The following is a 25760-nucleotide window of genomic DNA, read 5'->3' as shown; positions in this document are numbered from 1 at the left end:
TTTTAATTTGAAGCAGATGACATGTTTAGAAATAGGAGGGTAAATCCCATCCTGACTATAATCAATCCACAGATGATATGCCCCGGCTTATCACCTCCCTAAGACTGCACCTTGAGAAATAGAAAGCCTAAAAAAAAGAGATGATTTCTGATAATTTCCATTGCTCCACACATAAAGGTTCACTGGAAAACCACACTCACCCACAGCCAAGGCAGGCAGCTTACCAATTCAAGGAAAGAAAGCAGCAATGAGAATGGTTCTGTTAGGAGCAACTGGTGTGAAGAGCGTTCCACTCAAGCCTAAGGGCAAAGGAATGATGTGACCTCCATAGCTGCCCAGTCCCAAAACTGCTTCTCCCCCTTGAGGTCCTGAGTGAGTGACTGGCTCCAGCTCAATTTACTGAATCATGTGGCTGCCCATAGTGGGAATGGGGCTTTGCTTGTAATTACCTGAATCTATGCAACCACAAAAAGTTCACTTACCAGGCAGTGTCTTCCATAAATATTCCCTCTCTTTCTAACTGCATAAATAGTTCTCCTCCTGTAAAAAAAAGAAAAAAACATTAGAAATAAAACAATATGGCCAGGCGCAGTGGCTCACGCCTGTAATCCCAGCACTTTGGGAGGCCGAGGCGGGCAGATCACGAGGTCAGGAAATCGAGACCACGGTGAAACCCCATCTCTACTAAAAACACAAAAAATTAGCCGGGCGTGGTGGCGGGTGCCTGTAGTCCCAGCTACTGGGGAGGCTGAGGCAGGAGAATTGCGGGAACCCAGGAGATGGAGCTTGCAGTGAGCCGAGATCGTGCCACTGCACTTAAGCCTGGGTGACAGAGCGAGACTCCATCTCAAAAAAAAAAGGAAAAAAAAGAAATAAAACAATGTTTATTTCCAACCCACTTCTAATAAGAGAGTTTGTGCTTTCCTTCTAACCATAATTAAAAGACATCATCCCCTTAAAAATGAAAAACAAATCCTAAAAATTATAGGTTTTAAAACTAAGTCCTCAGGATTCTATTTTTAGTAGCATTCTTATTCTTCTGTAACACACATGTGTTTAAAAACTAGAACCGGCTTGGAATTCCAGGTTTTATATCTACAAACTTTGAAATATTTGTAGATTCCAGACGTGAGGTTAAAATAAAAAATCTTGATTAAAGACCCTTTAACATTTTACCCGTAAGTAGAAAAATGATAGTCTACAATTAAATCACCCTCCCTAATTTTAGTGAATGCTCATATTTTGTATTTTCAGAACCCTTAAATAAACAGAATGAACCTGGCAGTGGCCTAGTAAAAAACATGGCACAATTTGAGTATCAAAATAAATAATGATAATGAAAGGTTACATCACATCAAATGATATCAGAATCCCTAAGTCCACAATGACATAAATAAATGAATACATAAATTTTTTAAATGGGGAAGAAGAGAAAGTTCCTTATTACAGCAGAATGCCAAGTAATAAATGAAGAAGGCATGATGGAGTAAGAAAAATTACTTGGCAAACATCACAACTAATTGTTGCAGGCAAGAATCAATGGATGTCAAAACTGAATGTGGGCCGGGCGCAGTGGCTCACGCCTGTAATCCCAGCACTTTGGGAGGCCAAGGCAGGCAGATCACCTGAGGTCAGGGGTTCAAGACCAGCCTGGCCATCATGGCAAAAGCCCATCTCTACTAAAACTAAAAACATTAGCTGGGTGTGGTGGTGCCTGCCTGTCATCCCAGCTACCCGGGAGGCTGAGGCAGGAGAATCACTTGAACCTGGGAGGTGTAGGTTGCAGTGAGCTGAGATCCCACCACTGCAATCCAGCCTGGGCGACAGAGTGAGACTCCGTCTCAAACAACAACAACAACAAAAAACTGAACATGAAAGTCTGATGGAAGATATTTAAATAATCTCAAAGTATCTCCTCAAAAGATACTTATTAATTACAAAGGCAAAAATGTCACCAGGGAAAAAATCGGCAGACACCACCTTATACATGTGACCGAAGTTAACATCACAAGTAATAGGACAAAGATATAAATATCATGTACCTCTTAATCTGATGCATTAAGGGGACACAATGTCACTTCAGTGGTCCTGCCAAAATTGCATAACCTGAATCTAATACTAAGGAAACATCAGCTAAACCCAAAGCATTCTACAAACTCACTGGCCTGTGCTAATCAAAAATATCAACATCGTGAAAGTCAAAGAAAGACTGAGGAAATGTTCCAGATTAAAGGAAACTAAGGAGAGTTATAATTGCATCAATGTCAACTTCCTATTTCTGATCATTTTAGTATAGTTATGTAAGACACTGTCCTTGATTTTGGAAAATATACACTGAATAGGCTGGGTGCAGTGGCTCACACCTGTCATCCCAGCACTTTGGGAGGCTGAGGCGGGCAGATCACCTAAGGTCAGGAGTTCGAGACCAGCCTGGTCAACGTGGTGAAACCCCATCTCTACTAAAAATACAAAAATTAGCCGGGCGTGGTGGTGGATGCGTGCAATCCCAGCTACTCGACAGGCAGAGGTTGTAGTGAGCCCGAGATTGCGCCACTGCACTCCAGTCTGGGCGAGAGAGTGATACTCCATCTCAAACAAACAAACAAAAAAGAAAGAAAACATACACTGAAATTTTAGGGGTAAAGGGAAATCATGTCTGTATCACTCTCAAACAGTTCAAAAAATTATGTATGCGTGCGTGTATATATGTATACACATATATACATATACATAGAAGGATAAAACAAAATAAATGTGGTGAAATGGTGACATTTGGGGAATCCAGGTGAGAGATACATAGGAATTCTTTCTTTTTTTCGTGACTGAGTCTCGCTCTGTTGCCCAGGTTGGAGTATAGTGGTGCGATCTTTGCTCACCACAACCTCCACCTCCCAGGTTCAAGCGATTCTCCTGCCTCAGCCTCCCGAGTAGCTGGGATTACAGGAGCACACCACCATGCCCGGCTAACTTTTCTATTTTTAGTAGAGACAGAGTTTCACTATGTTGGCCAGACTGGTCTCAAACTCCTGACCTCATGATCCACCTGCCTTGGCCTCCCAAAGTGCTAGGATTACAGACATGAGCCACTGAGCCTGGCATAGGAATTCTTTATACTACTCTTAAAACGTTTTAAGTATGAAATTATGTCAAAATAAAGTTTTTCTAGGACGGCATGGTGGCCCACACCTGTAATCTCAGCACTTGGGAAGGCCAAGGCGGGCAGATCACCTGAGGTCAGGAGTTCAAGACCAGCCCGGCCAACATGGTGAAAGCCCAGCTCTACTGAAAATACAAAAACATAGCCCGGTGTGGTGGCGCATGCCTGTAATACAGCTAAATGGGAGGCCCAGGCAGGAGAATCGCTTGAACCTGGGAGGCGCAGGTTGTGATGAGCTGAGATCACGCCTCTGTGCTCCAGCCTGGGCAAGAAGAGTAAAACTCCATCTTCACAAAAAAAAAAAAAAAAAAAAAAAAAAAAAGTTTTTCCAATGGCAGTACTCACAAAAAAGTTGCTCCATTCTGCACCTTTCTGTTCCATGTTACATGTTACTGCAAAATCAAGAAGAGAAGAGTGTATGTAAGTACTTCTCAACCAGTTTACCTCTCTGACCACTCTTACGGTGTTTGGGGGCAAAAAACTAAGGATCTAGACTCCCTAAACCGCTCGCTGGGTCCTTCTCTCCCCACAACGCACCGGGGCCAGCAGGAAGGCCGCTCCGACCCCTAATTTTTCCGCGAATTCAGTTCAAAGAGGCGGCCGGGCCCGCGATCGGCAGCGCGCACGGGCCAACCAAGCCGCGCCTCCGCGAGAAGCGCCTCCGCGTGACTGACGGGGGAATCCGCGGGCCAACGGGCTGGGCGGCCCGGCGGCGCGCGCTCCCGCCGGCCACTCAGAGCGCCGGACGGGGGAAATGGGCGGAGCAAGGCCAGGGTAGGGTGAGCGGCCTCCGAAGCGGAGCCGGGCTCTGAGGAGACGCTTTTTTTTCCCTCTTTCCTTTCCTCCTCTCCTCCTCCCTTCCCTTCCCCTCTCCTCCCCTCTCTCCTCCTTCCCCCCTCGGTCCGCCGGAGCCTGCTGGGGCGAGCGGTTGGTATTGCAGGCGCTTACTCTCCGGGGCCGCCCGGCGGGTAGCTGGCGGGGGGAGGAGGCAGGAACCGCGATGGCGCCTCAGAAGCACGGCGGTGGTGGAGGGGGCGGCTCGGGGCCCAGCGCGGGGTCCGGGGGAGGCGGCTTCGGGGATTCGGCGGCGGCGGCGACGGCTTCGGGCGGCAAATCCGGCGGCGGGGGCTGTGGAGGCGGTGGCAGTTACTCGGCCTCCTCCTCCTCCGCGGCGTTACCGGTGAAGAAGCCGAAAATGGAGCACGTCCAGGCTGACCACGAGCTTTTCCTCCAGGCCTTTGAGAGTGAGTGTGTGCGAGGCTTTGAGGGCAGGAAGACCCACTCTGCCAACACCGGGGATGGGACACTCTGCTGGGCCCCCTTCCTCCTCGGGAGTCCACTTGTGTGGTAGTGGAGGGAGGAATTGAGGGGATGTCCCCCTTTCGGAGATTACGTCTCCAGGGGATCCGGAGTCTAGGGCCTTGGGAGAGCTGGAAAAGAGGGTCCGGGTAGGTTCTTGACTCCCCCAAGATTGACGCAAGAGGCTCGGGACTGGGGCCCCACGTTCAGAGCAGGCGGCTTTTAGATGAGGAGGTAGCAGTTGAACTGAGCCGCAGTCACATCCCGAGACTGGTTCTTGTTTTCTTTCATGCCTTTCGGACTCTAGAAATACAGGGGTTTCGGTTGTAGCTTTTGAGGGGCAAAATGAAGCCAGTGAAGGGGTGAGTGCAGTGGAACCGAAGAAATTGTCCTTAGTCTGAAATGCCTTCGCGCTAACTTGGTGCTGCAGGTTCATATGGCACCTTTGGATGCTTAAAACCCTTCAAATCTGTCCACCCATTTTGTGGATATGTAAACTGAGCCAGAGAGTGGTCAAGCATCTTCTCTGGAGACGACCCCGGAATTCTGCTTTTTCTCCTCGGCTTACAGAACATTTTCTTGCGTCAATTTCTGTTTCTAAGGTCTGTCTGGAAGGGGAAACTGACTTATTTGGAAAGGAGAGCGAGGTGTCTGGAAACAAACAATAGAGTTTATTAAAAACATCGTAAGTATAAATAATCCTGATTGTTCTTTAAGGAATGTTATATCCTGATTGGTTTCCTTTTTTGCTTTTGTGTGTTATAATTTGGGTGATCTTTAATAGCTAAATAATCTTACAGAAACTTGAATAAACTTGGCTCTACCGCCCAGTGTCCTTATTTATAATTTCACTGTGGCGTATGTTAAGGGCATGGTATCAGCTGTGCTTAGAAAGACGTATTACGTTGTTTAACACCCTTCCTTCATTCTCTCTCATTAGTGCTTCATGAAATTCTAATTGGAACTTAATAGAAGGAATTTCAGTTTTTATCGAAACGAATATTGAACCTGCTTCAGAGAGATTCACATTATCCACGTATTATATTTCTTAATATACTTTGAAATATCTGGAGAGGCTTTAATTGGAAATAGGATGGAGAACTGAAGGGCAGTGGTGACAAAAATGATACTTGTTTGTACCCCTTCTAAAGTATCTCATCTCCCTCTAGTTAATTGAAAATAAAACTAACCAATGGAAGATTTAGGTGGAAATTTTAAAAGTTCTTTCTGAATGTTAAGAGAAGACACATCCTCCAAGAAAGTTTTAACTATTTGCGTTGTGATGAGTCTACCTCAGGGAAGTCAAGTGTCATTTGAGCTAGATCTGGTCATAAAACAACTTGAAGTTGTTTACTGGAAAGTTTAAATACTTGAATGTAATTATTCACATAGTTGTTTCTATTTGGTTTATTCTAATACTGCTGTATAATGACCTAAAGTGGTACTAATAGGTCATTAATGTAACTGATATAATGGTATATGTATTTTTCATCGACTTAAGTCCTGTATAACAAATTACATTTTAACTAATTTGAAATTTAATTCAACTCATTTTAAGCGTTAGAAAGACTGTTTTGTGAATCTGTCAGTTGTGTAAAAAATGTATTGAGGTAATATTTATATTGAACAAAATAGATACAACTTTAAATTATAATTAGGAATATTTATTGAGAATTTTTGCTGCAGTTTGTGTCCGAGGTTTATTTCAATATTGACTGACTTTTGAGTGCAGTGGATCCCACCTGTAATCCTAGCTACTCTGGAGGCTGAGGCAGGAGGATCTGTTGAGCCTACGAGTTTGAGACCAGCCTGGGCAACATATCAAGACCCCTTTTCAAAAAAAGAAAAAAAAAATCTTGACTGACTTTCATCATACCTGTATTAGGAATGTCTGGATCTGTATTAGGATGTCATCATATCTGTATCAGGATGTATTAGGATTCTGTTTTGGCTGACTACCATTTTTTTTTATTTCTTATTTTTTTTTTGAGACGGAGTTTCGCTCTTTGTTGCCCAGGCTGGAGTGCAGTGACGCGATCTCGGCTCACAGCAACCTCCGCCTCCCAGGTTCCAGTGATTCTCCTGCCTCAGCCTCCCAAATAGCTGGGATTACAGGCATGCGCCACTATGCCTGGCTATTTTTGTATTGTTAGTGGAGACAGGGTTTCTCCATGTTGGTCAGGCTGGTCTGGAACTCCCGACCTCAGGTGATCTGCCCACCTCGGCCTCCCAAAGTGCTGGGAATACAGGCGTGAGCCACCGCGCCTGGCCGGCTGACTACAAATTTTTTAAGTGACCATTTAAAAAGTGAAATTTTCATCTTGTTTGGCATCAATCAATAGTTCTTTTGTTGACTCCGGCTACCTATTACAGCTGCTTTTTGGAATAAAATCGGTTATAAATAGTTTAAATTAGCTAAGTTAAATGAGTACAACTACTTCTCTTGAGTTCTGCTCGGTAACAATAACTATCTTAGAAAGGCTTAAGAAAAATATTGTAGAGAACCTTCAGTATAAAAAGTGTAGATGATGAACTTTGTGAATGTATGCCATTGATTGAATACCTTTTGATCTTACTGTGCATACTTTCTTGATGTAAATATTTAGTGCAATATAAATATTTAGTGCATGATTTCCATAGCAGATGATAAGTTTATATTGATTATAACATGGTCTCGGTTGATATTTTTCTGACAAGTAAGTTTAGATCATGTTTGGATTTTGTTTCCTATTACCTAGAGCCAACACAGATCTATAGATGTTTTTGAACTCGGAATCTCATAGCAGTAAGTAGTCAACAAAATTCATCAGTATTATTTCTCTCTTATAACTGCATCTGTATTCAGTTTTAACATTTTTAAAACTCTTTTTGTAGCCAATATTTTTGCACAGAACTCTTACTTACATGTCTCATCGAAACTCCAGAACAAACATCAAAAGGTACATTTTATGAATCTTATTTCAAGCTGATCAAACCATGTTAGTTTTATTTTAAAGTACTATTTCTCAAAATTAAAAAAAAATGAACAAAAATAAGTACTGTTTCTAACTAAAAATTTAATATGAAAACTGAAGTGAGAGAGTGACTGGTTGAATTGGTTGCAGAGTGGTTTTCAATAGTATAATCTTTGTAAGTCTCAGGTTGTTACTAGCTTTTTTTTTTTTTTCCCCGTAACAGAAATGAGGCTGGGTGTGGTGGCTCATGCCTATAATCCCAGCACTTTGGGAGGCCAAGTTGGGCGGATCACTTGAGGTCAGGAGTTTGAGACCAGTTTGGCCAACATGGCAAAACCCTGTCTCTACTAAAACAAAAATTAGCCGGGCGTGGTGGTGTGTGCCTGTAATCCCAGTTACTTGGGAGGCTGAGGCAGGAGAATTGTTTGAGCCTGGGAGGTGGAGGTTGCAGTGAGCTGAGATTGCGCCGTTGCACTCCAGCCTGGGCAACAGAGCGAGACTCTACCTCGAAAAAAAAAAAGAACTGATTTTAGTAGTGAAGTGAATAAAGTGATTTTACTGATTATATTTTTACTCTGTGCCATGGGTTATTTCTCTTTTTTTTTTGTTTGTTTGTTTGTTTTTTTGAGACAGAGTCTCTGTCGTCCAGGTTGGAGTGCAGTGGCGCGATCTCGGCTCACTGCAAGCTCCGCCTCCTGAGTTCATGCCATTCTCCTGCCTCAGCCTCCTTATTTTTTTATTTATTGTTGTTGTTGTTTTGTTTTTGTTTTTTTTTTTTTTTTTGAGAGAAATCTCACTCTTGTCCCCCAGGCTGGAGTGTAATGGTGCAATCTTGGCTCACTGCGACCTCTGCCTCCTGGGTTTAAACGATTCTCCTGCCTCAGCTTCCCAAGTAGCTGGGATTACAGGCACCTGCCACCACACCTGGCTAAGTTTTGTATTTTTAGTAGAGACGGGGTTTCCCCATGTTGGCCAGGCTGGTCTCGAACTCCTGACCTCAGGTGATCCACCCGCCTCGGCCTCCTAAAGTGCTAGGATTACAGGCATGAGCCACCGTGACTGGCCCTTTTTTTTTTGAAACGGAGTCTCGCTCTGTCTCCCAGGCTGGAGTGCAGTGGCGCAACTTCGGCTCACTGCAACCTCCGCCTCCCAGATTCAAGAGATTCTCCTGCTTCAGCCTCCCGAGTAGCTTGGACTATAGGCGCGTGCCACCATGCTCGGCTAATTTTTTGTATTTTTGGTACAGACGGGATTTCTGTGTGTTAGCCAGGATGGTCTCGATCTCCTGACGTCAGGATCCACCTGCCTTGGCCTCCCAAAGTGCTGGCATTACAGGAGTGAGCCACCATGCCCAGCCTGGCCTTCTTTTTTTTTTTTTTTGAGATGGAGTTTCGCTCTTGTCTCCCAGGCTGGAGTGCAGTGGTGCGATATCGGCTCACTGCAACCTCCGCTTCCCGGATTCAGGCAATTCTCCTGCCTCAGCCTCCCGAGTAGCTGGAATTATAGGCTCCCGCCACCACACCCAGCTAATTTTTTGTATTTTTAGTAGAGATGGGGTTTCACTATGTTGGCCAAACTGGTCTCAAACTCCTGACTTCATGATCTTCCCGCCTTGGCCTCCCAAAGTGCTGAGATGACAGGTGTGAGCCACTGCGCCCGGCCTCCGCTGGTTATTTTCAAGTTTGATAGAAGTTGAGGATTTAAATATTTACTAAAGGGCTCAGGGTAACTATATTTGTTACGTAAAATTTAAGTTAATTTTTGATTATTGTGTGTAATTTGAATTAGCTCCTGTAATGGTGGGTTCAGAAAGTCTCATTTTATATCTTTGGTTTTTTGTTTTTTTGTTTTTTTGTTTTTTTTTGAGACAGAGTTTCACTCTTGTTGCCCAGGCTGGAGTGCAATGGCACAATCTTGGCTCACTGCAACCTCCACCTCCCGGGTTCAAGGAAGTATCCTGTCTCAGCTTCCCAGGTAGCTGAGATTACAGGTGCCCACCACCACGCCTGGCTAATTTTTTGTATTTTTCATGAAGTCGGGGTTTTACCATTTTGGCCTGGCTGGTCTTGAACTCCTGACCTCAGGCGATCCACCCACCTTGGCCTCCTGAAGTGCTGGGATTACAGACCTGAGCCACAGCGCCCAGCTTTGGTGGTGGTCTTATTGAAGGGGAAACACTTTTGAAATCAATAGGATGAAGGTTTTTTAAAAACAATGAAGTCTCAAATCATTAGATTTTAAAGTGGGGTCTGGAGGTGGGAGACAGCTTATTTTTGCTGTGTAACATTTAGTACTTAACCATACATAATTATCAATGCAAGTTTTTTGTCCTAGGTGCAAGATTATATTTATTTGAGAGTATCAGGTGAACAAGTTTACATTTAAAGGTGAGAATTGTGTTAAGCATTTGGTATTGTCATTATAGTTTTAGTAAAACCATCAAGTTATCTGGATAGAGTTTGAAACTAAGCTCTTTGGTGGACTGCTACTGTTTATTAAGTAGGTATCACATTTCTATAGCAAGACATAGTTGAGTTTTGTAAATCTACTTGTATTTTGAAGGATTGAAGTGTGAAAATTATTTTTCTTTTGGCAATCTTTCTGAATAGAGAGCGTGCATGAGCAAGTTTGCATTGCAATTAATAGGTGAAAATTACTGAGCACCTAAGTAACTAAAAAGGAGGTGATGAATTAGGTTACAGAATTAGTTTTGTCCACCCTTTACCTGTCTACTCCATTATTTGATTTTTGCCAGCATTCAGCATGCTTTTTCTGTAAAGGACCAGTAAATAGTAATTATTTTAGGCTTTGGGGCCAGGATGCAAAATTGAGGATATTATGTAGGTACTTCATATTAAAAGAAAGAAAAAATTTACAGTTTTTTAAAATTTCAGTCCAAAATGTCAATCTGTAAATTTTTTGTTGATAAAAATACAACAATATAAGATAGAACATTTTGTAATACAGGCCTACTAATGAGAAACGAGAATTTTATTTTTGTGAGGGTAGGGGAGATAACACTTAGCTGAATTGGGGTTCAGAGTTAGTGTTTTCTATAATCAAATCAATTGCTAATGTTTATCTGTAAAAACCATTCTTTCCGGGCTGTACAAAAACAGGCGATAGGCCAGATTTGACCATGGTCCATAGTTTCCCCACCCTTGATTTATTCTATAAAACTAGTAGAATTTGACTACTGTTTTGTTTCATCAAAGGTTTTTTTTTTTTTGAGACAGAGTCTTGCTCTGTCGTCTAGGCTGGAGTGCCGTGGCGCAATTTCGGCTCCCTGCAGTCTTCGCCTCCCAAGTTCAAGCAATTCTGCCTCAGCCTCCTGAGTAGCTGGGATTACAGGTGTGTGGTACTACGCCCAGCTAATTTTTGTATTTTTAGTAGAGACAGGGTTTTACCATGTTGGCCTGGCTGGTCTCAAACTCCTGACCTCATGATCCGCCTGCCTTGGCCTCCCAAAGTGCTGGGATTACAGTCATGAGCCACCGTGCCTGGCCATCAAAGCATTTTTAATATAGAAGGTCAGTTGAGTTGCTGCCTAGGATGCAACCTGATCTTAATTTACAAAGTAATTAAATTATTATAAAATAAGTTTGCATTCATAGATTAAAAAGTACACATTTATTTTATTATTATTATTATTTTTTGAGATGGAGTTTCGCTCTCGTTGCCCAGGCTGGAGTGCAATGGTGCAATCTTGGCTCACTGCCACTTCCACCTCCTGGGTTCAAGTGATTCTCCTGCCTCAGCCTCCCGAGTAGCTGGGATTACAGGCATGCGCCACCATGCCTGGCTAATTTTGTATTTTTAGGAGAGAGAGGGTTTCTCCATGTTGGTCAGGCTGATCTCGAACTCCCGACCTCAGGTGATCTGCCCACCTCGGACTCCCAAAATGCTGGGATTACAGGTGTGAACCACCGCGTCCTGCTAAAAAGTACACATTTAAAATCTAAGTTCCATTTTCCCGTTATGTTTATTAATTTGTCCCATTGCAGGATATGTTTCTATTGTCTGCATGGGTAGAGATAATTTTAAAAGCTTGGTTAAGTAAAAACTGATTTTCTTAATTATTGCCCTTTAGGTTAAAAAAAAAAAAAAGTCTTTGGGGAATTTTTAAGCAATCTGCCAGCCAAGAAACAAATTTAAGTCCCACCTAGTTTAGTTCCTACAGAAATGGGTAGGAATAGGCTAGGCATGGTGTTTCAGACCTGTAATTTCAGTATTTTGGGAGACTGAGTTGGGAGGATTGCTTGTGTAACATTTAGTACTTAACCATACATAATTATGAATGCAAGTTTTTTGTCCTAGGTGCAAGATTATATTTATTTGAGCATATCAAGTGAACAAGTTTACATTTAAAGGCGAGAGTTATAGGGTCAGCCCTGGCAACATGGCGAGGCCCTATATCTACAAAAAATTAAAACAATTAGCTGGGCGTGGTGGCTCATGACTGTAGTCCCAAATACTCAGGAGGCTGAGGCAGGAGGGTCACTTGAGCCCAGAAGTTCGAAGGTTGCTATGAATGTGCCGGTGCACTCTAGCCTGGGCAGTAGAGGGAGACTGTGTCTCAAAAAAAAAAAAAAAAAAAAAGTATGGGAATCGTTTAATCATCTTGTTAGATGCCTGATCTTATTACTTATTAGGACTAGTTATTAAGAAATTAAAGCACAACTCGTTTGCTGTTGTCTTCAGCGTAGTTGGTGACTTTGGAAGGTGGCAGATTTGGCCCAGTGATTGTCGTCTTTTCTCAAAATGTTTTCAGAACTCCTTTTTTGCTATTACAACAACATAATATCCATTGTTGGAATAAGCATATCACTCCCTTTAAAGTCATACTCTCAGTTGTGATATTAATTCTGGTATATTTATTAAAGTCAGCTTGTGCTTTACTCTTTCTAGAAGTATTCAACTTGTATAGGCTAACACTGCCCCAACAAAGTAGAAATAATAGGTCACGAGAAGGGCATCTTTTATTGAATCCATCTTGCTAGATTTTGTGTAAGCTGTTTCTGAAGTCTCCCAAGAAAATTTTCTGAAATTTCTTGAATTTTTAAATATTCTCCTTTTCGATGACCTTTTGATAATTATTTCCTTCTTTAAATCTGACCTACAATAACATTACCTTTCTAAAGAACAGAAATACTTGGTGTTGGGGGAGGAGCGGCTTTTATATAGTTGCTTATAAGGTTTGTTTTGTTTTTTTCCTAAGGAAGGCTGGGTTGCTTTTGTGATCTTATCTGTTTCAAATGGTTAATATTCAATTCTGTTCACTTCTCCTGTATACAGATTCATAAAGGTAGACGAGATGAACCTTAGAACGTACAGTCTTTTTCTGCAGACAGAATTTCTTAATCATTACATAAACATTATTCTGAAAAGTTTCCAGTAATTTCTTGGCCCTCCTCAATAGTAACTTTCAGTATTTATACTGAATAGCTCTTTGCAACTAGCCTAAAAGAGTCCTTTATTTTTGTTCTTTTTTCTCTCTTATCTGTGGAGATTGAAAATATATTGCCATCCTTCAGAAAGCACTTCTTACTATACTCTATTGGATGAAACTTTAATATTGAAGTTTTCAGTAACTCTAAAGGTAAAGAGAGAAGCTTTTTTTCCCTTAAGATCTTCGCTATGGAGGCTCTTCTCATTCACTTGAAATATAGATTGTATCAATTCTGCTGTAATATCAGTAGTTTACTATAATACATTTACATTAACGTTTTTCTACTGATAATTTTTACAGTAGTTGAATACAATAAATAGCTCTTTTTTGGCCAGACATGGTGGCTCACACCTTTAATCCTAGCAGTTTGGGAGACGGGTGGATAGATCACCTGAGGTCAGGAGTTCAAGACCAGCCTGACCAACATGGTGAAACCCTGTCTCTACTAAAAATGCAAAAATTAGCTGGGCGTGGTGTGCACACCTGTAATCCCAGCTACGCGGGAGGCTGAGGCAGGAGAATTGCCTGAACCCAGGAGGTGGAGGTTGCAGTGAGCCGAGATCATGTCATTGTACTCCAGCCTGGGCAACAAGAGTGACACTCCCATCTCAAAAACAAAACAAAACAAACAACCAAAAAAAAAAAACACAAACAAGAAAAGCTCTTTTTGAGGAATGAGATCATTCGTAATTTTTGGTGTCTGCATTCAAGCATTATAAAGTAATAAATTGATGTGGAATACATGTGGCTTTTCAGGTCCTAAAGAGGAAGGGACTATGTGAGTATAAAGAGAAACATTTTTTCTAATTAAATTATATATGGGTATAGATTTTTAGACTCTATCTCTAGAACATGTCATAGACCACCTTAAGAACTAAGATGAGGCTTGTTTTACAATCCATTCATTCTTTAATTGCTTTGAGAAGTTATACTTAAGTTTCTATTTTTTGGGAAATAGCTTTTTTCTCTTAAACTTGTCAAGTTAAAAGCTAATAGTTTTATTACGATTTGATGGATCATTCCCTAACTTCAAAATTTTTTCATGATGTCAACAACCATCTCTTTAATATGACATCATTGAGCTTTAGGCTTTGCTGATAATCTTTGAGGATACCTTATGAACTTCAAATATATTTTATAGAATATTTCTTTTTTTATGTGATGGTGCTAGTACATATTTGTTGTGTCGCTTAGTAGACGTATTAAGTGTTTCAGAATACACATAATTTATATTTGTTTGGCTTAATTCAACAGATACTTGAATACCTACCAAGTATAAGGCACTATGCCAGCACTGCATAGCTTTCCTTGAAGAAGAGCAATTACTGCCCTTCAGGAGTGTATAATCTAGTAGGAGAAATAAAATATTTACATGAGTTTTACATGTAGGAAACTGAATGAAAACTAAGTGTCAAAATAAATATAAACCCAGTACCATGGGTAAGGAGAAATCACTGGTTTGGGAATAATTGGGTAAAAGGTTTAATGAAAACAAGTTAGCGTTTTAGATGGGGCTTGAAGGCTTGTGTGCTGTATTATACACCGTCTCCATAGTATTCATTGTTATGGCTAATCATCCATAATTTATCTTACTAAAAATAATCAAAATCTGATTTCCATCTTGCCTGTTAGAGTGACAATAAAGTATAATTTGTTTCTTTTTTCCAGTTGAGAAGTGATTATTTTGTTTATCTCTTTCTTCCAGGAAAACATTTAAAGTTGATGATATGTTATCAAAAGTAGAGAAAATGAAAAGAGAGCAAGAATCTCATAGGTAAGATAACCTATCAGTTTACATTAAGTGATATACTTTAGGAAAGAGGAAAAATTACAGTGATAATTTTCCTAGTGATCACCTTGATATAAGGAGTTAGAAGGAATCTTAGAGGTCAGTCAGTTTGGTCCAAACTCACACACAAGTCAGAAATTAATTTCTGTAGCATTACTGCAGGGAATACTTAAGCTGTGGCTTGAATACCTCCAGTGTAGTTGTATTTATTATTGTTTGTCTTTATTACCAGTTTCTTCCATTTTGAGCGAAACCTCTGACTTCAGCTGTTGGTCTTAACTCTACCACCTCATTTAAAGAGGGATACTCACATTTATAGTATATGTGCTAGGTACCGTGGCAGGGACTTCACAATATCACGTATCTTGTAAGTTATTCTCAAATATGAGAGGGGTTCTCTTTTTTCCATCTTTTTCTTCTCATTTAAATCTGTCAGGCAACATATTCATAACTTTTATTTCATATTTGAAATATGTTTCTCACGTAGTTTCAGAAACGTGAACATTTGGACAGAATCTACTTATTGTACGTTATCAAATATATACCTAGAACGAATCCCTAAATATTCTGACTAGTCTAATATCTGTCTACTCTAGATAGTATGCTTCTATATATTTTTTGATATTTTTGATAGAAAATTGAATAGTCTAAAGAGAAACAGCAGCTTGGGTGGTGTTTGTTCATTCATTAACTACCTTTAGAGAGAATGCAGAACTAAAAATATTAGATTCTTGAAAAAATAGAGTTGGAAAATTTGTCACAATGCATTTTTCTTTTCCTTCTAGTTTTAAATCACAGCTTACGAATTTAGATAGGATATACACTTAATGATGCATCATTTATGCATCTCATTGTTTTCCCATTGTTCTGTTGACTGGTAAAAGACTTCCTTTTTTTCAGTTTGGCTTCCTTATATTTAAAGTTTGGCTTTGGAATTAAGTGATTTTTTTTACTTGGATTGTAAAATGATATTTTTTATTTTATATCCTGCAATCTTGTGGGGTTGAAGTATAATTTATATTTCCATGTCTAGGCAATCCTGACTTGTAAATAAACTGTGATAGTCCATTCTAGAAGCTGAGATCCTGAATTGTTACCTGTTATATCTGTTAATGCCCGGGGAGGACCCTATAAGATAGAACTGAGAATATTCCCAGTGCACACACATTTTTCTTTACTGGAATTTATATTCCAGATTCTTGTCTGGTCATCCACCCTAGACAGAGCTCTTGGGATCCTCAGGGCCTTTTTTACTTAAAATACAGACTGTAGTAAGATCCTGGTCTGACCTCCCTGCTGCTTTTCTCCTGCCACATTAAAAGTTTGCCCTATAGTCATTTCAGGGTTCAAGTGAGAAGGAAGCATGAACCAACAACAAGAACACTTGACTCTTTTCTTCATCTTCCTCATCAAGGTTTACCTTCACTACTAAACCCTATTACTATCTCATTGTGACACTGGGTTTGAAATTACAGAGCTTCCCTAAGTAAGAGTGTGTGGGAGATACATACTGTTCAATTCTCTCTGAACAATTGTTTCCCCAGTAATTTTGTTCCTTTTCACCCGGTGGGTTCAATAGCAACTCAAAGATTAAAATCAGAGGGTTACATGAATTCCTGCTCGTAGTTTTGGAAGAGAATTTTTTCAGTCTTTAGGGTCTAGCTAGGACCAGTGAGTTGGCCATTTAAGCCTCTCAAGATTCTTATGAATGTCTCAGTATTGCTCCCAGAGGCACTAAAGATGAATTAAGAAAGTGTATCATTTTAAGTTTACTGCTAAGACCCTACATTATTAACTTTCTTTAATCTATTTCTTTTTTTTGAGATGGAGTCGTGCAGTGGTGCTATTTCAGCTCACTGCAACTGCCACCTCCTGGATTCAAGCAATTATCCTGCCTCAGCCTCCCAATTACCTAGGATTACAGGCGCCTGCCACCACACCCAGCCTTTTTTTTTTTTTTTTTTTTTTTTTTTGAGACCAAGTCTCCTCCTTGCTGAGGCTGGAGTGCAGTGGCGCGATCTTGGCTCTACAGCCTCCACCTCCCGGGCTCAAGCGATTCACCTGTCTCAGCCTCCTGAATAGGTGGGAATACAGACGTGCACCACCACACCCAGCTAATTTTGTATTTTTAGTAGAAACAGAGTTTCACCATGTTGGCCAGGCTGGTCTTGAACTCCTGACCTCAAGTGATCCACCTGCCTTGGCCTCCCGAAGTGCTGGGATTACAGGTGTGAGCCACCAAGCCTGGCCAATTTTTGTATTTATTTATTTATTTATTTTGAAATGGAGGTTTGCTCTTGTTGAGCAGGCTGGAGTGCAATGGCGTGATCTCCGTTCACTGCAGCCTCTGCCTCCCACGTTCTCCTGCCTCAGTCTCCCAAGTAGCAGGGATTACAGGTGCCCGCCATCACACCCAGCTAATTTTTTCTTGAACTCCTGACCTCAGGTGATCTGCCCCACCTCAGCCTCCCAAAGTGCTGGAATTACAGGTGTGAGTCACTGCGCCCAGCCTCCTTTAATCTATTTCTTATTTCAAATTAAGGTAATCTTATTTTTCTCCTAAACCTATCACACAGGATTGTAAGAAGGACCCTAAACACCAGTATATGATGCCAGCAGTATAAATATTTGCTTCTAAAATCTATTGTCAAAGATAACACAGGCCGGGCATAGTGGCTCACACCTATAATCCCAGCATTTTGGTGGCTGAGGTGGGTGGATCACTTGAGGCTAGGAATTTGAGACTGCCCTGGCCAACAGGGGAAAACCCTTTCTCTACAAAAAACACAAAATTCAGCCAGGCGAGGTGGTGTACACCTGTAATTCCAGCTACTTGGGTGACTGAGGCAGGAGAGTCCCTTGAACCCGGGAGGCAGAGGTTGCAGTGAGCTAAGATTGTGCTACTGCACTCCAGCCTGGGCAAGATGTGACTCTGTCTCAAAAAAAGAAAAAAGATGATAAATCTTTGTTGTTCCATAACATTAGTTAGTAGAAGTTAATATCTTAAGTCATACACAAAAGTATCTCTCCTCCATTTATATTCTTTTTTTTTTTTTTGAGACGGAGTCTCGCTCTGTTACCCAGGCTGGAGTGCAGTGACGCGATCTCGGCTCACTGCAGGCTCTGTCCCCCGGGGTTCATGCCATTCTCCTGCCTCAGCCTCCCGAGTAGCTGGGACTACAGGCACCCACCACCTTGCCCAGCTAATTTTTTGTATTTTTAGTAGAGACGGGGTTTCACCGTGTTAGCCAGGATGGTCTCGATCTCCTGACCTCGTGATCCACCCATCTCGGCCTCCCAAAGTGCTGGGATTACAGGTGTAAGCCACCGTGCCCAGCCTTTTTTTTTTTTTTTTTTTTTGAGACAGAGTCTCACACTGTTGCTCAGGCTGGAGTGTAGTGGTGCGATCTTGGCTTACTGCAACCTCCATCCCCCAGGTTCAAGAGATTCTCCTGCCGCAGCCTCCCTAGTAGCTGGGATTACATGCATGCCCTACCACGTCTGACTAATTTTTGTATTTTTAGTAGAGACGGTTTCACCATGTTGGCCAGGCTGGTGTCAAACTCCTGACCTCAAGTGATCCTTCCACCTTGGCCTCTCAAAGTGTTGCAATTACAGGCGTGAGCCACTGTGCCCAGCCTTCTTTTTCTAAGAGACAGGGTCTTGCTCTGTTGCCCAGGCTGGAGCACAAGTGGCTGCTCACTGCAGCCTCTAACTCCTGGCCTCAAACCATCCCCCTATCTTAGCCTCTTGAATAGCTGGGACTACAGGTGCATACCACCATGCCTGGCTAATTTTTAAATTTTCATAGAGGCAGGTTCTTGCTATGTTGCCCAGGCTGGTCTCAAACTTCTGGCCTCAAGTGATCCTTTCAGATTGGCTTCCCAAAGTTCTGGGATTACAGGTGTGAGCCACCACGCCTGGCCTTTATTTTCTTTACAGAAGGTCTGATATGATGCCTTACATCCTTTCCAGCTCTTGTTTCTGGTACTCCAGTTTTGAATTTTTCATGGATTTTGACCAGGCACTAAGGCTGATTAGAATAAGTCTCTTGCCTTTGTGTGGTTGTATATGCTAGCGGGATTCTAGGGATTCTTATGCTGTCCTACCAGTTTTGGAATTATCTTTTTTTTGTTGCTGTTTTTTTGAGATGGAATGTAGCTTTGTCGCTCAGGCTGGAGTGCAGTAGCATGATCTCGGCTTACTGCAACCTCCTCTTCCCGGGTTCAAGCAGTTTTCATGCCTCAGCCTCCTGAGTAGCTGGGATTACAGGCATCCGCCACCACGCCCAGCTACTTTTTGTATTTTTAGTAGAGACAGGGTTTTACCATGTTGGTCAGGCTGGTCTTGAACTCCTGACCTCAAGTGATCCGCCTTCCGTGGCCTCCCAAAGTGCTGGGATTACAGGCGTGTGCCACCGTGCCTGTCCCCAATGTTGGAATTCTCTGGTAACAACTCTTGAGTGCTGAGTGCATCTCCATGGACTAAAATGCATCATGAAAAGATTTTTAAATCTGAGTTGCTTCCAAGTGTTTACCAGGGCCAAACGAAGCAAAATGTCACTTCTCTCTTGCCCTTATTCCTCTTCTATTCCTGGTCTTCTGTTAGTAGCTGGAGAAAAATCCCCTCAAAGGATACCCGAATTAGAACTTTTATTAGGGTTATTTTCAAGCATATATTTTTATTTTTTGAGACAAAGTCTTGCTCTGTCACCCAGGCAGGAATACAGTGGCATGATCTTGGCTCACTGCAACCTCCGCCTCCCAGATTCAAGCAGTTCTCGAGCCTCAGCCTCCCCAGTAGCTGGGATTACAGGCACCTGCCACCACACCTGGCTAATTTTTTTTTTTTTTTTTTTTTTTTTTTCCAGTAGAGACAGGGTTTCACCTATTGGCCAGGCTGGTCTCAAACTCCTGACCTCAGGTGATGCACCTGCCTCGACCTCCCAAATTGCTGGGATTACAGGTGTGAGCCACCATGCCTGGCCTTATTTTTATTTTTTGAGACAAGGTCTTGCTTTGTCACCGAGGCTGGAGTATAGTGGCACAATGATAGGTCACTGATGGATTGAACTCGTGGACTAAAGGGATCCTCCTGCCTCAGCCTCCTGAGTAGCTGGGACTACGGGCATGTACTGTCGCACCTCACTAATTTTTTGAATTTTTGTAGAGTCAGGGTCTCACCATCTTGCCCAGGCCAGTTTTGAACTCCTATCCTCAAGTGATCCTCCCACCTCGACATCCTGAAGTGCTGAGATTACAGGAATGAGCCCCCATGCCCAGCCTCAAATTTTTTTTTTTTTTTTTTTTTTTTTTGAGACTGAGTCTCGCCCTGTTGCCAGGCTGGAGTGCAGTGGCACGATCTCAGCTCACTGCAACCTCTAACTCCTTGGTTCAAGCAATTCTCCTGCCTCAGCCTCCCGAGTAGCTGGGATTATAGGCACGCGGTACCACGCCCAGCTAATTTTTGTATTTTTAGTAGAGAAGGGGTTTCACCATGTTAGCCAGGATGGTCTCGATCTCCTGACCTTGTGATCCACCCACCTCAGCCTCCCAAAGTGCTGGGATTACAGGTGTGAGCCACCGTGCCCAGCTCATTTTTATTTTTAGTAGGTTGATAAATCAATGTGCCTTTTTTGACTATGTATTTATTTATTTATTTTTGAGACGGAGTCTTGCTTTGTTGCCCAGGCAAGAGTGCAGTGGTGCCATCTTGGCTCACTGCAACCTCCGCCTCCTGAGTTCAAGCTGTTCTCCTGCCTCAGCCTCCTGAGTAGTTGGGATTATAGGCACACACCACCACACCCGGTTAATTTTTGTATTTTTGGTAGAGACGGGGTTTCACCATGTTGGTCAGGCTGGTCTTGAACTCCTGACCTCGTGTTCTGCCCACCTCAGCCTCCCAAAGTGCTGGGATTACAGGCGTGAGCCACCGCGCCCAGCCCCTTTTGTACTTTTTGTAGAGATGAGGTTTCACCATATTGCCCAGTGTGACCTCGAACTACTGAGTTCAAGTGATCTGCCCACTTTGTCCTCCTAAAGTGTTAGGATTACAGGCGTGAGCCACTGCATCCGACCTATTAAATTATTTTTAAGAGAACTATTGTATTAATGATTTTTTCCTACTTTTCTATTTTGTACATTTAGCTGCATTTTAAAATCTTTAGGCTGGCCAGGCATGGTGACTCACGCCTGTATCCCAGCACTTTGGGAGGTCAAGGCAGGCGGTTCACTTGAGGTGAAGAGTTCGAGAGCAGCTTGACCACCGTGGTGAAACCCCATCTCTACTAAAAATACAAAAAATTAGGCCAGGTGCAGTGGCTCACGCCTGTAATCCCAGCACTGTGGGAGGTCAAGGCAGGCGGATCATGAGGTCAAGAGATTGAGAGTATCCTGGCCAACATGGTGAAACCCCGTCTCTAGTAAAAATACAAAAATTAGCTGGGTGTGGTGGCACGTGCCTGTATTTCTAGCTACTTGGGAGGCTGAGGCAGGAGAATTGCCTAAACCTGGGAGGCGGAGGTTGCAGTGAGCCGAGATTACACCGCTGCACTCCAGCCTGGCTACGGAGTGAAACTCTTGTCTCAAAAATAAATAAATAAATAAAAAATTAGCTGGGCATGGCGGTGTACACCTGTAATTTCATCTACTCGGGAGGCTGAGGCAGCAGAATTGCTTGAACCCAGGAGGCGGAGGTTGCAGTGAGCAGATATCGCACCACTGCACTCCAGCCTGGGTGACAGAGGGAGACTCCGTCTCAAAATAAATAAATAAATAAAATCTGTAGACTACCTCTTAGGTTGGTTGTGTGTTTTTCCCACCATTAATAAGATCTGATGTTTTCCCTTTCTTGTTTTTTTTTTAATACATTTTGCCTTGACTATAAGCTTTGAAGTTGTTTTCAAATTGTCATCTTTTCAGTCTTGAGTTTTTGTTCTTTTTTCAGAACCTGGCTATACATTTCTTTTTGCATACTTACTCTTGAAGGTGCCTCATCAGTTGCCGCTTGAGCGTATCTGATTCTTAAAAATTTGAATATTCAAGAACAAATTGTAAAAATATTCCTTGTATAATTTTTGGTTTTGTAGTAATTCCTTTGTTTTCTTCACAGTACTTCTGCAGAGTGATCCATTTATAATTAATAGACACACACACATCATCCACTATTCAGCTTTATCTTCTCATTACAAAGTGCGTCTAACCCCTATATTTTGAGATCCTGGATTTCAGAATATTGGACTTGATGTAGACACGAGTTTTTCAGCTTTACATATCATAGGATAAAATGTATATGACAAAAGTTGAATAGCTAACATCTAACTATAGAAACCAAGTAGATTATCAGACTTGTCCTATTTTGAGGTAACACTGCCATGCCCTTAAAATGAACCCTTATTCCTGCCGCTAGCAGATTCATGTATATAAATTAAAGGCACTAATCTTGGTCTCCTCTTGTCATAAAAACTACTTCCTCTGTGGGATCTGGCTGTTCTTAAAATGGGAGGCTCTTCCTTGAATTAGATTTCAAAGTGTTAGTCTCTTATGAATTAGCTTAGCATCATTTTCTGTAGACTGTATCAGAACTGTCAGATGTTTGTGCTTGGAATGCTGAAATTTGCATCTCAAAATTTCAAATTCTCTACCTGATTTCTTGTTATCATGTGTCTTACTTCCTGAGAAGATACAGGGAGCACATCACATAGATGAACTAAGTTTCTTATATCTTATTCTGGTCATCTAAACTAGATTTTTTTGTGGCCTAAAACCAAATAGTCCTGACCAACCTTACATGTTTCTTTTCCTCCCGTTCATCTGGTCCAGCCTAATCAATTAAGATGTGGACAAAGTAGCTGCAAGAGAGGGGAGAGGGAAGGGAGAGAAAACTTTGCCCTTTTCCTTGGAACAAACTACCTATGGGAGGGATCCTTGGTACACTTTATTCTAGGTACATATCAGAGTGTTTACTTTTTTTTTTTTTGAGACGGCGTCTCGCTCTGTTGCCCAGGTTGGAGTGCAGTGACGCAATCTCGGCTCACTGCAACCTCCGCCTCCCAGGTTTAAGCGATTCTCCTGCCTCAGCCTCCTGAGTAGCTGGGATTACAGATGCCTGCCACCACGGCCAGCTAATTTTTGTGTTTTTAGTAGAGACGAGGTTTCACCACGTTAGTCAGGCTGGTCTCGAACTCCTGACCTTGTGATCTGCCCGCTTCGGCCTCCCAAAGTGCTGGGATTACAGGCGTGAGCCACTGTGCCCAGCCAGAGTGTTTACTTTTAGGTGAGGAAGGGGAAATCATGCATAGCAAGTCACATTCCCAATGTCACCTTTATTTATTATTTATTTATTTATTTTTGAGACTTGCTCTGTCACCTAGGCTGGAGTGCAGTGGTGTGATCTTGGCTCACTGCAATGTCCGCCTCCCAGGTTCAAGCTATTCTTCTGCTTCAGCCTCCTGAGTAACCGGGATTACACGCAGGTGTCACCACGCCCAGCTAATTTTTTGTATTTTTAGTAGAGACAAGGTTTCACCATGTTGGCCAGGCTGGTCTCCAACTCCTGACCTCAAGTGGTTCCCCCTGCCTCCTTCCCAAAGTGCTGGGATTATAGGTGTGAAGTCACCGTGCCTGGCCCCAATGTTCCTTTTAAAATTGGTTAATTGAAATTTAGAATTCTTTCTTAAAGTCTGGGTATGGTGGCTCACACCTGTAATCCTAGCACGTTGGAAGGCCGAGGCAGGTGGATTTCCTGAGCTCAGGAGTTTGAGACCAGCCTGGGCAATACGACGAAACCGCTCTCCACTAAAAAATACAAAAAATTAACTGGGCATGGCAGCATGTGTCTGACTCCCAGCTATTCAGGAGGCTGAGACAGGAGACAGGAGAATGGCTTGAACCCTGGGAGGCAGAAGTTACAGTGAGCCGAGATCACGCCATTGAACTCCAGCCTGGGTGACAGAGCGAGACTCCAGCTCAAAAAAAAAAAAAATTCTTTCTCACAACAAAACACTAGTATAATAATGGCTGGTTGGCTGGGCACAGTACTCATACCTGTAATCTCAGCACTGGGAGGCCGAGGCGGGTGGATCACCTGAGGTCAGGAGTTCTAGAACAGCCTGGTCAACGTGGTGAAACCTCATCTCTACCAAAAATAGGAAAATTAACCTGGCATGGTGGCGGGCACCTGTAATCCCTGCTACCCAGAGACTGAGGCAGGAGAATCACTTGAACCCAGGTGGGAGGTTGCGGTGAGCTGAGATCATGCCACTGCACTCCAGCCTGGGCTACAGTGACACTCCATCTCAAAGAAAAAACAAAACAAAGCTGGTTATACAGGCTATCCTATGTAAGGTATAATGTACCATTTAAACTGTCTCAAATCACCTGTGGTGAAAGATCATTTTGTTTATTTGTTAATTTTCAGTGTGTTGTTAGTAGTATTCTCAATTTCTTGAGTTGTTATAGAATGGTAAGATTTTTCCTAATGACCTCAGTTTGTAGACAACATTTTAAGTAACACTGATTTAAAATATTCTCTGGGGTAAATAAATGTAAGATCTTTCTGGCATTTCAGAGTTGGAGCTTACCCTCACACTTCTCAGAAAAATAATGTAAATAATACTAATAGTACTGCAATGTAATGGGCCATCATTCCTGACCTTTAAATTTGTATTACTCTAGGAGGACATTATCTTATGAAAAAAATTTGTTGGGTCACTTTCTGTAAGACACTGCTAGGTGCTAGGGACACTAATAAAATGATGTATATGGAAAAATAGTGGTAAATAAGAGTGCTTGTAAAGGGATAAAGTGGTCATTTAGCTCTTGATTGATTGGGTTTAGGGTCTTTGTAGAAGAGAGAGAATTTTGCTGGATACTTTATTACTTTCTGCAAGCCTGACTGGGCACAGTGGCTCATGCCTATAATCGCAGCACTTGGGGAGGCTGAGGTGGGATGATCACTTGTGCCCAGGAGTTCATTACCAGCCTGGGCAACATAGCGAGACCCTGTCTCTAAAAGAAAAAAAAAATAATAGAATTAAAACCTTAAACAGGCCAGTCGCAATGGCTCACACCTGTAATCCCAGCACTTTGGGAGGCTGAGGCAGGTGGATCTCTTGATCTCAGGAGTTTGAGACCAGCCTGGGCAACATGGCAAAACCCTGACTCCACAAACATGCAAAAATTAGCCAGGCGTGATGGTGCATGCCTGTAGTCTCAGCTACTCTTGGAGGCTGAGGTGGGAGGATCGTTTGAGCCTGGAAGTTGGAGGTTGCAGTGAGCCTAGATTGTGCCACTGTACACCAGTCTGGGTGACACAACGAGACCCTGTCTGAAAGCAAAAAACAAAATCTTAAGCCTCACACTGTGAGACAAAATATCCTCATTTTATAGATAACAGACCACAGCGAATAAGTGGCACCAGAATTCAAACTTGGATTTTCTGACTCTCTAAATTCGATTCTATTTTCATATGTAAGGCTTTCGTAGAACAAGAAATGAGAACCATTTCAGCAGTTAGACAAAAGATTTGGTAGTTGGGGTCTCAGTAGATGTGGAGAAAGGAACGATAGATAAAAAGATTCTTATGAAAGTTAATCTGGACTTAGTATGTAGGTTTAATTGAAGCAACAAAGTAGGATAGATTTGTTGTGACTGGTGGATTATCTTCTAATGTGAGAATTGTAGAATATTCCTCTTTCACTTATGTTTTGGGTTTTAGCTAATTCTGCTATGTAAGGTAGTATTTATGGAACTTTTCCTAGGATAATGCTGTCTTTTTAGTAAAATAGCATGTAGAAATTATCTGATTTATGTAAAAATGTTTATAATATATGAGTTGCTTATACAGAATACGTTTTTAAGACTCCTATTGTACACGATTTTTTGTTTGTTTGTTTGTTTGAGACAGTCTCGCTCTGTCGCCCAGGCTGGAGTGCAGTGGCACAATCTTGGCTCACTGCAGCCTCCACCTCCTGGGTTCAAGTGATTCTCCTGCCTCAGCCTCCTGAGTAGCTGGGACTACAGGCGCATGCCACAACGCCTGGCTAATTTTGTATTTTTAGTAGAGATTGGGTTTCACGGTGTTAGCCGGGATGGTTCTTGATCTCCTGACCTC

The 25760-nt window shown here is 42.2% G+C and overlaps 1 protein-coding gene and 1 pseudogene across 12 annotated transcripts in view; one reads left to right on the top strand and one right to left on the bottom strand.

Annotated features, from left to right (window-relative positions):
* LOC129016554 (ribosomal protein S6 kinase beta-1-like) overlaps window positions 1–3967 on the bottom strand; it is a 35986-nt gene extending 32019 nt beyond the window's left edge. For 6 of the 12 annotated variants that reach the window (XM_063655447.1, XM_063655438.1, XM_063655446.1 and 3 more), the window contains exons 1-3: window positions 3695–3967; window positions 3503–3549; window positions 483–540 (exon numbers count right to left, since the gene is read on the bottom strand). Coding sequence is in view for 7 of the 12 variants with exons in the window: in XM_063655438.1 (XP_063511508.1) it covers window positions 483–526 (44 nt within the window). In the remaining 5 variants the exon portion in view is untranslated. Of the gene's footprint in view, window positions 1–224; window positions 300–482; window positions 541–2042; window positions 2832–3502; window positions 3550–3694 lie in introns of those variants that run through there. The other 6 variants (XM_063655441.1, XM_063655444.1, XM_063655443.1 and 3 more) reach the window with 4 other exon arrangements.
* LOC134738632 (polycomb protein SUZ12-like) overlaps window positions 3899–25760 on the top strand; it is a 46841-nt pseudogene continuing 24979 nt past the window's right edge.

The sequence above is a fragment of the Pongo pygmaeus genome, chromosome 19, assembly GCF_028885625.2.
Source record: "Pongo pygmaeus isolate AG05252 chromosome 19, NHGRI_mPonPyg2-v2.0_pri, whole genome shotgun sequence".
Taxonomy (NCBI): Eukaryota; Metazoa; Chordata; class Mammalia; order Primates; family Hominidae; genus Pongo; species Pongo pygmaeus.
Note: the sequence above shows the minus strand (reverse complement) of the source record. Positions and strands in the feature narration are given on the sequence as shown.